Genomic DNA, 13,779 nt, shown 5'->3' with positions numbered 1-13,779 from the left:
GTCAGCAACCCCTGGGATGCATGTGAGGAGTGGCATATGAGCCAATTTTCATTGGCATGTGAGGCAGGAGCTCAACCTCACCCTCCTCTCCCATGCAGCTGGGAGCTTGCTCAAAGCCACGCCACCTGTGGATTAATGAAAGACCAACTGATGCTACCAACCGCCACCTAAACAGTAAAGCTCTGTATCTTTATTTGTCAGTGATGCTAGTGTTAGTAGGACTATTAGTGACTTTAAAAAGTGTCACCAGCACTTGGCCCATACATAGAGCTCAAAAGGTCAAATTTCAGCATTCCACCTTGGAAAGCATGCTGACCCCAGTCTATGGCATATATTCTCATTTTGTATCACATACGTGGAAAACTCATCCTTGTGCAGTTAGACTGTTTGGAGAACAGTTTTGGGGGACCTGTTATTAACAGGTGCCAGTGGCAAGTCAGATTCTAGTTCATACAGTGCTTACCTTCTCTGCAGGAACAGTTGAAATCTTCACCTGCTAAAAAATCAACAGATCTAACAGAACCTTCAGGCTTTTGGCAGTCAGTATCTCTGCCTTGCACCTGTATGCTGTCTTCATAGATCTGACAAAGGCGTTTGATACCGTCAACAGGGAAGCCCTTTGGACCATTCTAATACGAGTTGGCTGCCCAAGAAAATTTGTCCAGATTATACGCCTTTTCCATGACAACATGACAGGCGAAGTACTGTCTGATGGAGCCACATCAGCCCCCTTCAACATCACCAACGGCGTGAAACAAGGATGTATTCTCGCTCCTGTCTTATTTAACCTGTTCTTTTCATACATCCTTAACCATGGAATGAAAGATCTGGACCAAGGTATATACTTCAAATACCAGCATGATGGTTCACTTTTTGACCTCCATCGCCTGAACGCAAAGACTAAGACACTGCAGAAACTCCTTTCTGAGGCACTCTTTGCCGACGACTGTGCCCTTATGGCTCACGCTGAAAACAGTCTTCAGCACATTGTCAACAAGTTTGCTGAGGCCTCACAACTTTTCAGACTGTCAGCCTCAGAAAGACAGAAGTTCTCCATCAACCAACACCTGGATCAAATGCTCCTATCCCTAGTATCTCCATTGACGGCACTCAGATTAAAGTACTGGAGAACTTTAAATAACTGGGTAGTGTCATATCCAGTGATCCATCACTGGATAATGAGATCAATGTGTGAATATCCAAAGCGAGCCAGGCACTTGGCTATCTGCGTGTCAAAGTTCTAAACCACCACAACATCCGGATGTCAACAAAACTGCTTGTGTACAGAGCTGTTGTTCTCTCATCTCTTTTGTATGGGTGCGAAACTTGGACACTATATAGGCGTCACATCAAGCAGCTCGAAGCATTCCACACTCGCTGCCTCCGTAACATCATGAAGATCCGCTGGCAAGACAAAGTGCCCAATCTTGAGGTCCTTGAGAGAGCCCAGATGACAAGCATGGAAATGATGATTATGAAGTCACAACTACGTTGGACCGGTCACGTCAGCTGCATGGATGCCAACAGAATCCCTCGCCAGCTTTTGTATGGTGAACTCTCCCAGGGCATCCGGCGTACAGGTCGTCCACGGAAACGCTACAAGGATACCATCAAAGCCAATGTGCAGTACAGCAGTATCAAACCTAGGGACCTTGAGGACACCGCCAGTGACAGAACACAGTGGTGTGCAACAGTCAGAAATACCTGCATTGCTTTTGAGGAAGACCGCTGCTGGCGGCTTCAAGAGGCACACGAACAACGTCACAGAGCATCAGCAATGCACAACCCACAGATTGCCAACTTCCCATGCGCCATCTGCGGCAAAATGTGCACCTCTAGAATTGGCTTATATAGTCACCAGAGGGCACACCATGAGACCCATAACAGATGATCTGCACAGATTTGTCATCACCGGATCGATGGACTACCATTATCTCTGCCAGCTCACCAGCGGATTTCAAGGTGAATTACTGCCTTTAAATATTTTCAAGTACTGGATCCATGTCTATACGTAGACATTTGAAGTATCACACATGAAGATTTTCTTCCTCCTTTGTTTAGAATTCACAGAATGAACAAGCCCTTAAAGTGCCTGTTTGCAACTGATGTTTGGAAACTGCAGCTTATAATGTTCCAACTTGAGTAGAGTTTCCTTTTAAATTGTGGTTTATTTGTGAGTGCCTACAGAGACACTCCTGGGTCTGTTAGGGCATGTGCAATACAGAGTTGTTCCAGAAAAGCTTATTTTGAAGTTGTTTTTTCCAAAAGAGGTTATTCTAGTATAATGTGTCTGGTCAGGGTCTATCAGCAGCTGGGCACTGGTACCATATACAGAGCATATCAAGGGTTGTGCTCCTGCAGGTCATCCGTGCCATCAGCCAGATGCTGCTGCACATGGTCGGCGCTCTGGTATCTGTGGACACTGTTGTGGATGGTTTTGCTGCCCTGGGCTTCCCCAGCTATGGGGGAGGGGACCCTAAATGGCATCCTGGTCCTGCCCAATTGGCCACGGATATGTCAACTGCAAGGCTAACTTCTCTGTGGTGTTGCAGGCCCTTGTGGACCACAAGGGCCGCTTCATGGACATGAGCATAGGATGGCTGGGAAAGGTTCGCTATGCATGCATCTTCAGGAACAACTCCTTCCAGAAAATGCACACAGGCACCTTCTTTCCTCACGGCACCATCAGAGTCAGGGAGGTGGATGTGCCCATTGTCCTTTTGGGTGACACAGCCTACTCCTTGCTCCCCTGGCTCATGAAGCTCTACACAAGCAGCTTGAACCCTAGCAAGGAGGACTTCAATGCCAGCCTGAGCAGGTGCCACATGGTGATGGAATGTACCACAGGTCATCTCAAGGGGAGGTTCCAGTGTCTCCTGACCCTCCTGGATTTCAGCAAGCACAACATCCCCTTTGTGGTGGCAGCTTGTTGTGCGTTCCACAACTTGTGTGAGAGCAAGGGGGGACTTTTCTGAGAGCGTGCAGGGCTGAGGCAGAGCATCTGGTCAGGGTCTATCAGCAGCTGAACACTGGTGCTATATGCGGAATACATCAAGGGTCTGTGCTCATCAGGGAGGCCTTGAAGAATAGTGTTTACAGGGCCATTTCTGAGACTCTCCTCCATGCTTCTCCACAAGGGCCCCTTGCTTTTTCCTGTGTGCCTTTCATCCCCCTGCCTTCCCTTCCTACGGTCTTGTTTCCACCCCATCCCCTCCCTGCAGAACAAACAATAAAGAACACTTTCTGGAACAAAACAATGTGTTTACTGGGGGACATAAAACAAAGGAGGGAAAGGGACAGGAACCTGGAATGCAGGAGGAGGCTGGAGGGTGGCGGGGAGGGCTAATAACAGTTCCTGCCAGTGCACACTAGGTATTTCCAAAGAGGCACTTACTCCTTTCCAAACTACATTACGTTAGTCAACAACTCCCATTTACTTCTAAATAACTACTCGAGGGTAGACCAGGGCTTGGTGTGAAAAATATTTTTTCCGAATATGATGTTGCAGTTGCATACTATTGACATGATACAAGGTTCTTCTGAAACCAATATTGGAATAAGCGCCTGGCCCTAAGATGTCTTACCAGGTGGCTATTGTATTCAGACATCTAATACCATTTAACCTTCGTTGTTCCACTTAAAATGTTATAATTTTTAAATCTCAAAAAATCTTGGCTGAGCCTCTGTTGTGGTTTTGCATTTGGCCTTGTACAGTTAAAAGTTGACTACTTAATTATCTTATTTTATTACACAAGTTTAGTGGAGAACTATTTGTTTTTCTTTTTGTTAGACTGTGACTAAATTATCTGTGAAGGATAGACTGGGTTTTGTGTCAAAGCCGCCTACTCCAACAACAGAGAAGGTAAGAAATTTGTCTGATTATTCCTTCTGCTTACATTGGGTTGTGTATCAGTTGTATCCTTGATACAACATCACTAAATTTAAATGAAATGCAATTAACTGCCAAAAGTGGTCTGTGGAAGTATATAGAGATGATATTTTGCTAAATGAATGGTGAAATTGCAGGTCCTGAACAAACTAATTTTCCAGACCAGGGAATGTTCAGGGCTGTACTCAGGGACTGCACTCCCATGGGGCTCGGGCCTCAGCCCAGAGTCCCATGGTTGCCACAGGTCGCCGCCCGCCCACATGCACCGCTCCTCACCACAGCGAAGGTGGAGGCTTCAACTCCTACCAGTGGCAGCCTCCCAGCTCCTACATTGCTATGTGTCATGTGGGGGCTCAGGGTCCTGGCTCTGTGCTGCTGCGGACAAGGAGGGGACTCCATCTCCTGGACGTTGTGTTCCAGACCTGTGGCAGCCTTCCACAGCACAGCCATGAGGCAGGCAGGGGCTCTGGCTCCCAGCAGCGCTGGGCCTTTGCACCTGCCAGCTGCTCTCTCATCTGGCAACATCTGTGGTCATTCTGGATGACATCTGTTGTTGGACGAGAGAGCGCTGGATTTGAGAAGTACATTTTGAATTTGAGATTTTGTGGGTGTATGCTCTTTACCACCAAATTTGTGAACTGAAATAATTTTAGAATATCAAGTCTAGAACCTAAATTGTTGGCATATTACTTGGTTGAACTTAACCACAAATATATTTTTAAATAATATTTAAGTAATGGGCCTGATCTCTCCTTTACTGTTAAATGCCTGCTGATTAAGGATTGTTTCTCTGTATCATATCAATAGTAGTAAGAAAGTTCAAGAGATTAAAACAGGATTTAAGGCACATACCATAATTTAATTGGTTCCTTGTCTGTTTGCCCTTAAATTATGTTTAGAGGAATAGTTCAGAGGTATGTGGAATTTTGTAACTACTTAAAACAGCAATTCAGTTCATCTGAAATGGCCCACTGTGGCAGGGTGGGGCAGGAGAGGGGAGGCAGGAGTAAAAATAGAGTTGAGACAGAGCTGGCAACCGAAGTAGGAACAGCTGGTGAGTAGGCTGCCCTAAATCAATCAGGGCCAACAGATCCTACTCAGGGGTACCTTTATAAGCTCTTCTCCACACAGGGCAAGGGCAAGAGGGTGAAGGAGAGTTTGGGAGACTAGTGAGGAGGAGGAAGGAGACTGAGAGAAACAGCTGGGGCCACAAAAAAGGAGAGGAGCCTCAGCAACCCAGGGGGGCTTTGCTGCCCCAACCCAGGGAGGGCCTGGAGCCTCACCAGAGACTTGGAGGAACTGGTCAGCTGAAGGAGCCAAACTAAGGAGGAGACCAGCTGCCACGACTACCACTTGAGGAAGGGGATACCAGGGAGAAGCATCTGGGGGAAGTCGCCCAGGGAAAGAAGCTGCAAGGGCCAGGGTGAAGTAAGTCAGCTCACTCAGATAGCGGCTGTCCAGGGTCCCTGGGCCAGAACCTGGAGCAAGTGAGTGGGGACTGGATTCCCCCCTAGACTGCCCCCTGCCCCAATAAGGGTAACGTGGTGCATACGGTGGGGCCAGTGGACAAACAGAGGGCCTGGGGCCCAGGAATGAGACTGCCCACACCACACCCAGCAAGACACCTGTTATGGGCTTTTACAATTGGCACTGGTAATAAAGCTGTTTCTTTTTTCTGTTCTCAACATATCCTGTCTAGAAAATATTCTTGTAGTGGAAGAATTAGAGGTAATAGAGAATCAAATTGTCAGACCTTTTTGGGATATATTTCAATTTTAGTTATAGCTAATCTTCTCATTCCTTTCTTTCTGATGTTTTTATTCTTGGTATTGCAATAATGGAGTGTAGTACCTGGTTGACCAGTGGACTCACCAAAAACTGACATGCATTTTTTAACCTTCTTTTCCAAGTTCCACTGAAGTTATACAAATACCCATTATTTCAATGCAGTGGCCTGCGAATGAGACAAGTAAGGGCATACCTGCATTTCTGTGGTATTTTATTTAAATTTAACATGACAGTTCCAAACTGGGAATAGATATTGGATATAATGCTGCATTTTTGTTAATCATTTAACTCCAAGTAATTCCAAACACATTTTTTACTTTAAATTTAAATATGATAATCAGTTATAACCAAAGGAGGCAAAAGTTGTTGAAAAAACTATAAGTGTGTACGAACTCTTTGCTTAAAAATATCTAAAACTAGACATAATAAAATGATTTCCTCCTATAGGTACTGTCTACTTCTACTGGCTTGACAAAAACTGTATACAATCCTGCTGCTCTGAAGGCAGCCCAGAAATCTTTGTCTGTTGTTTCCACTTCAGTGTTAGATTCTAATGAAGCACAGAAGAAAAAACAGGTAAAGTAAATACACTTCTTCATAAAATGGAGAACCTAATGCAGAAGGTTTTGCAACGGAAGCTACGACTATTGAGGCATATCTGCAGAATGAACAACAAGTGAAAAGTCAAGATTCTGGTATTCAGCATACTGGACGGTTCGAATAGGAGAGGCAGACCCTACGGGGAATGGGAGGTGATGTAGTAGATTGGTGTGGAGCTAGTCTACAGAAACTGAGCCTCTTCCACTCTGTGGAAAGAAATAGTGAGGAAGGCATTGAAAGCCAATGGGTGCTGAGCCCATGGTTGTTAGTGACTCTGATAAAATGTAGTAGAGTACATTTAGGAGTTCTCCGTTTAGTAGAGACAGTATTTACATAATTCCTCAGAACAACATGGATGGAAGAAGTTAATCAATTACCTTCACTGATAACAGTGTATTGAAAAAGAAAATGCTTTCAGCATTTGTTCTCACTGTTTACTTTCTTCAGTATATTTTCTAGAAATAAAAGTATATGGTACACTGAAGATCCTGTCAGGGGGCAGGCAAAATATGGCTGGTGGGCTGGATCTGGCTTGCCAAGCCACCTTATCCAGCCCACAGCCTAGACAGATCTTCGGAGAGGTTCCCTGCCTGCCCTGCCCTCTCATGCCAATCAGAGCTGCTGACTGAGGGAGCAGTGTGCTCCTCTGAGTGCTACCACAAGCATGGGATGTGGGGAGAGTCTTTGTATGGTACCTCTGCCTCGACACAATGTTGCAGCTCCCATTGGCCAGCAGGTGGACAGTGTGAGCTGTGAGATTGTGCTGGGGGCAGGGACAGTGCTCAAAACCTCTTCCCATTACCTCTTGGACTTGCTCCTTGTGCTCAGAGATGTACATGATCCCTGCCACCCACTGCTTTGAGTGGTACACGAGCAGGGAAGATAGAGAGCCTGCTTGAGGGGGCTGCTGGCCAGGAGCTGCCTACACAATCCCCTCCCAGCCAGAGCCTGCCTCTGACAGCCTACCACCTCCCTCCTCCAAGCCTCTGTTTCTCACCCCCCCGCATCCCTACCCCATGTAATCCAAAACCTCTGCACCCCTAGTCCTGCACCGATACCCACTCCCTGACTATGCACTCCTATCCCTTGCCCCAGGTCACAGCCCCCTTGTAATATATGCAGGTTTCTGGGGCAATGCTGAGACAGCCAAACCAGGGCAAATTGCTAGAAACAAGGCCACTTAGGCTATGTCTGTGTGGCTGAGCTATTTCAGGATACCTGTGTTTCCTGAAATAGCCCCTCCAAGTCTTACAAATGTTCCTGTTATTTCTAAATATTTTTCAAAATAACAGGTGTGCTATTTGGGCATCCCTGTACTCCTTGTTGCAGGAGGAGTAAGGGGTGCTTTGAAATAAGGCATTATTTCAAAAGCCGAAATAGTCTATTTCAAAATAAACTTGAAATAAGATAAGCAAGTTGTGTAGCACAAATTGTGTATCTTATTTTGAGTTTCAGGTGCCCTTTAGACATAGTCTTATGGTCCCAGACTGGGGTTACTCCGCTGTAAGGCAAAACAAATCAGTCACAAAGAGCACCTCTACTGCCTTCCTGGCCAGTTAGAAGTTACACAAATTCCTCAGGCAGTCCAGCTGCCCTTGTGCTAAAACCAGTATCACTTCTTACACAGATGAAACGTTATGAAAATCAGTCTTTCCCAGTCCACATAGGTCTTTCCAGTCCCCAAAAGAACGAGCCACATTGCCAGGTCGATATATACTTAGCTCTTACCCAAACAGCATTCTGTGCAAGTCCTTTAGGTTCTAAAATCTAAAGGTTTATTAATAAAAAGACAGAATAGGGTGAGAGTAGAGATTGGTAAAGTGGTCAGATTACATACATCTATCATAATTTTTTTGATGCAGGCTTCAGCAGATGGAAGAGACTGCTATCTTAGTAGTCTCTGGAATACATCCTTTGTTAGGATGGGTCAGCAGTTCATTGTTTCATTTCACAGTAGAAATGTTACTGCAAACTCTAGACTGGAGATTGCAGACAAGATGGCGATTGCTCCATTTTACCTGCAATACCTACTGTGTTGGCAATCTCAGGGTCCTCTTTGTACCTTGCCCACATGGAGGGAAATCCATTGTTCTGCACTGTCTTAAGAGCATGTTCTCAAAGAAGAGTCACTAGCATTGTCACCGGCCCTTGTCCTTTTTTGAGCATTCTGCCATTGGGATCATGCCAGATAAGACATCTGAGCCAAATTCCGGAGATGTGGATTAGAATCCATTCTGTTCCCAGAACTAACTTCAGCTGCAAGTACAGAGCCAGTGCTTATAACTTCACATACAAAAATAATCCAGACATATACGCAAGCATAAACAGATTCAGTGAATCACCAGCTTTCATTAGACACCTCACTTGGCACAAGATTTGGTGAAAACATCAGACAGTGCTTACAGTAATGGTTCTCCTGTTCATTTTAAAATCGAATAATGTCACACCCTTCCTTCACTCAAACTCCCATCCTGGACCCCACATCCCCTCATTCATCCCAAGCTCCCTTCTGCACCCAGCCTCTGTCCAAGACCCCCGCCATTAATATAATGGGAAAAGTGGCCCTTGACCACTTAGCAAATTCTTTGTGGCCCACCTCATCAAAAATTATTGCTCGCCCAGCCTTATAGGAACTCAAAATCTGAAACATCTTTCATGAAAATAGCATCTCTAGTTTGAGATGCAAATTGTCTTGGATAACTGTGAGAATGAATTCACAACAACCCTTGCTTTAACTTCCAAACCTTTCGGAAGGTGACCTGCATTTTTGTTACCTTCTGGATCCTTAGCAACCAAGTATATTCAACTCTGAAGAAAGCTATCCTACTGTTCATCCTACAGCTTCTTAACTGCACGTAATCCAGACAGCTTTTTTTTGTTTTGACTTCAGACTGAATTTTGAATCTTCATACTTCCATTTTGATGTCCTGGAAGATAAAGCAAAAAAGCATGCTAATGTCAACTTAATGTAGAATTAAATGTTTCTAACGATAATAACAAATGAGTTGAATCTCTCCTGTTTAGGTTCATGAAAGAGGTTTGAGATGACATAACTTCTTTAAAGGGAGTTTAAGTTAACATACCTAGCTGAGGAGATCTTCAACTTTAACTTTACCTATACCTTTTTAACTGCATGTCACCTATAAAATTGAGTCATATTTGCAAGTTGCCTCTGATATTGGAACTCCAGCACCATACAGGCATAATCTGACTTTTCAGAAGGCCCGAGCACTTGTAACTGCCTGTGACTTTAAACTTAGTTAGCAAGTCTTAATGATAAAAAGAAACAGCAAGGTTTACCTTTTGCTGGTTCACTTTTTCTCCTGTTCTTTTGTATATTTATTATAATACGTTATCTGTGAGAAATTCCTGGCTCATTGGGACTAATGTCAAATATAGCTCCACTCTTCTCTTTGGCTGTGGTTGCACTGTAGAAACCCGTTAGCTAAGCACCGTGCTCAAATTAACAGGGCTGTTTCAAACATGGTATTTTGTTCCCACTACCCCTTGTCGTGAGAGGGGTATCAGGAAGTTTGAAACAGGCACTTATTTTGAACTTTGGTGTCTTTTGGACGGCACCGAGTTTAAAATAAGTTACTTGGGAATAACTAATGCAGTTTGCACATGTTATTTCAAGATGCAGCTACAGTGAGGACTCTAGCCTTCCTTAGCTACCTTTCCTTTATCTGTCTTCTCTTCCACTCTCCTAATTCCCTTGTGTTTACAATCCTCTATGGACTGCAGCTGCTGGGGAACATGGTTACACACTGATAGTCTGAACAGTCAAAAGGCAAGTGGATGTTTGAGAGGAGAGAGGCACAATAATTCATATTAGTATTTTGTTGCTGATGACATATTTGCATTCTGTATAAGGTAGTTGACCTTGCACCCTGAGTCCAGCTGTTCTCTGATTTGGAAATTATGATTCAAAAGTGCAGGTAGATTTTTATGTTCCTCCTTCACCCTAAAGAAGTATATTTGTATAAAATTCCTTAGCTCTTGTCAATGTGCTGAATATTGAACTGCTGCTCTTTTCTTTGTGAGAGCAGGAAGTGATTGCTTTGTTTCAAGCAGCAACAGAAGCCAAATATCAACTCTGGCATTTCCTCCTAGTGCAGTATTTTAGAAATACAATGATACAGTTTAGAAATGGACAAATTTACATTTCATATTTTTGTATTTGTGAATATGGGACAAGATTCCACTTTTAAAACTTTGTGTTAACTTCTTTATAAGTTATACTAGCCAGTCATAAGAAGATTTACTTTCCAGGTAGCAAGCCTTTGGTGATGTTATGAAAGGATTTAAAAAAAAAAATCCTGTAAACTTTTGAGTTTTCTGGCCTGAGATTGTCCTATGAAATCAGTCTAATATACTGTAGGATTCAGTGTATGATTGCGTCCAGGATCGTTCACTTATATTTCTGAACTCTTGCAATAGAATCATGGTTGCAATGTGTACCGCTTCTGGTAATGGAGTAATATGATATTCTGTATTTCACAGTGAATTAAAATGATTACCTTAGTCCTAAGTGATGATAAAATTTGAGGCTTTCTTGGTATCTAAGTATGATTATCATATGCATCACTAACCCTGATACTTGGGTATGCTCCATGCCTAAGGATAGCTTTGATATCCCTATTTCAGTACATCAGGCGAGATTATCTCTGTTACCAGAGCTGATGTTTACCATAATTTCTTTTTGTAATCACTTACTACCGTAGACAAAATTATTAATCTAGTTTATTCAGTGACAGAATATTTTCTTGAAGAGTTCTTGACTCCAAAATACTAGGAATTTTCTGTAATTTTATTTTATGCTCCTAGGAAGCACTAAAACTTCAACAAGATGTGAGAAAGAAGAAACAGGAGATCTTGGAAAAGCACATTGAAACACAAAAGGTAAAGTATTTAGATGCTCCCTGATTGGAGCTTTCTGCAGAGATAAGATAAGGTAATTGTTGACAGTGTGAGTTTTAAAATCATAAGAATAGTTAGAGTTTCTCATAGTCATGAATTGCAATTACTGGTACATAAAAATATATTGATACAGGTTAAAACTTTCTAATCCAGAATTCTCTTGGTCAGCAACTCCATAATCTAGCATGATTTTAGTTAGCTGGATGACCACTTACCATGGGTGTGGGCAAGTTTCCCATGGTCCCATAAAGTTTGTTTCCAGCCACCAGTCTGGGCTCTCAGAGTACTGTGCTGTCAATTAGTTGTAATTTACCCAAATGTCTTCTAAGAGTCTAGTAAGCAGTGGAAATGTTAGTAATATGCTACAAAATATTGACCTCCCATCATCCAGCAAATTCTCTCATCTGGCACTGGTCAGGTCCTGATGGTGCCAGGTGAGAAAGATTCAACCTGTACCTAGCTCTTACATAGTGCTTTTCATTCGTAAATTTCAGTGCAAAAGAGATTACTACCACACCTCTTTCTGACTGCTGACTCTGGTGTTTCAGTCATTAGACAGCATGAGATTCTTTTATCTCTAATTTTGTTAGTGGGGGCCACTGCTTGAGCTTTGCGTGTTTTCCCTATCATGCAGTCCCTAAATCATTACAACCAACTCCTTCTTGATTGTGTTCAGCTAAGGAGCTACACATGAACTTTGAGCTGTTGTTGCTTCTGACCATCTTGCTAGCCTTGTTCTGTAGATATGTATGTTCTGGAATTCTTCCTTGAAGTTAGCTCATTAAAGAGCAAGGAAGAAATGCTCTGTTGCTTTCATTGATGCTGTGGTTGCTTTTTGAAGGGCCAAGTCCTTTTTTTTTAATTTGTCTCCAGAATTGTTTGGCATTTTGTTCCAGTTGCTCAGTATCTTGGAGCTCTGTTTTGTACACTCGAAGTTTTTCTTGCAGGCATGTCCATATTTCTTAGTGTGTTGGTACATTTTTATTGGTGCTGCTTCTTGCTGGTACTCAAGTGCTGTGGCTCTGCTCCTCAGCGCTTGATTGTATTTTCCTTATGGTGTAATCTTAGTTTAAGAAGGAGCATTTCCTGTGCTTCCTTCCTTTGTTTTTGGAAATTTTAGAACAGTGGCTCCAAGATGCATGCTTGGGGCAGAAATTCTTGTTCAGATTAACCTAGTCCACTGCATCCTTTATCTCACCAATTGATCATGACATCCAAGGATATCAAGTATTCCTGGAAACTTAATGCAGAGCAGTCGACTTTTGTACACGATCCATCAAATACTGCTAACAGTACTCATGGAAAATATAAATTCAGCCACTGCCTGGCTTGGAATACTTTGAAATGATGGAACCTTGAATATAGTCACCTTTGCTAAGCCCTAGGAACTTGGAGTTAGTACTTACTGTATCATCCCACTCCCCAATATGATCATTTCCATTGCTATTAGGAAGGCTGAAAGGGCATGGGTATATCTGCAAAAATTAACAACAATATTTACTGCAGTTCAGGCACTGCTTATCAGAGTTAAACTTGGTTTTATCTAAAAAAGTTTTTTCAAACACAGAGTCATTGCTAACAAACACGAGCTCCTGAGATTAAAACTGAAAGTGAGGAGAAACTGCATTATTGTGTGTAGCTAGAATCTTAAAATGTAAACTCAGCATTCACCAAAAATATGCATGGCACTATGTAGAAACAAGCCTTCACCCTATCTTCAGTAAGAAAAATCAGTGTGTTCTTAACTGGACAAGCAGTTTGAAGTTTGTAGAGTTAGCAGGTTGAGTTAATCTTCCACGTAAGCTGGGTCTACACTACAGAGTTCTATCAACAGAAGAGGCCTTCAATAAAACGAGGGAGTGTCCACACTACAAATACGTTCTATCGCGAATCTCATGACAGAACACAGCAGTTTCCCTATCAGAGTTCTGTCTTGACCGTACAAGGCATAGCACCTTTGTCAACAAAGAAAATGGTGTAGATGCTCCAGGGGCCCCTCTGTTGACAGGGACGGTTTCTGGTTCACTGTGCAGCCCTGTTTGAGGAGCTTCTGGTTAGCTCTTATGTTGACAAAGGTCTGGGCAGTGTGGCCACTCTCTGTTGACAGAGGGCATTGACAGGGAGCCTCTAATAGGTGTGTGGACGTGTTCTGTAGGCAGAGATTCTGTCGGAAAGTATCTGTCAACAGTGACTTCTGTTGACAGAACTCTGTACTGTAGACACAGCCAAAGTCTGTAACGTGGCCTAACATCTCATTTGCAAACTACATACTGATTTGCCTCCATTAGGACTTGAATGTGAATTAGATAATCAAATTTGCTATGTCTGCACTAGAAGCATCTTTCTAAAGCAGTTACTTTCGGAAGAGATGCTCTCACATAACTTCTGTAGACAGATTGCTTCTACACATAAAAACACATCTATTTGTTGATCCGCTCCATCAACAAAAGGGCCCCTGCAGTCTCTACAGTTTCTGTCAACGAAATGCATTTTGGGTGTAGATGCTCCGAGTTTTGTTGTCAAAACCCCAGTTTCATCTACAGAACTCTCTATGTAGACGTAGCCAAGAAAACACCTTTTTT

At 43.1% G+C, this 13,779-nt stretch overlaps 1 protein-coding gene across 5 annotated transcripts in view; it reads left to right on the top strand.

Annotated features, from left to right (window-relative positions):
- The window catches only part of RBM26 (RNA binding motif protein 26), a 115,635-nt gene that overhangs the window by 64,508 nt on the left and 37,348 nt on the right, over positions 1–13,779 (top strand). For all 5 annotated transcript variants that reach the window (XR_012644866.1, XR_012644867.1, XR_012644868.1 and 2 more), the window contains exons 14-16: positions 3,791–3,862; positions 6,125–6,253; positions 11,105–11,179. Coding sequence is in view for 2 of the 5 variants with exons in the window: in XM_074989110.1 (XP_074845211.1) it covers positions 3,791–3,862; positions 6,125–6,253; positions 11,105–11,179 (276 nt within the window). In the remaining 3 variants the exon portion in view is untranslated. The remainder of the gene's footprint in view (positions 1–3,790; positions 3,863–6,124; positions 6,254–11,104; positions 11,180–13,779) is intronic.

The sequence above is a fragment of the Carettochelys insculpta genome, chromosome 1, assembly GCF_033958435.1.
Source record: "Carettochelys insculpta isolate YL-2023 chromosome 1, ASM3395843v1, whole genome shotgun sequence".
NCBI lineage: Eukaryota > Metazoa > Chordata > Testudines > Carettochelyidae > Carettochelys > Carettochelys insculpta.
This window is presented reverse-complemented; position numbering and strand designations above follow the sequence as displayed.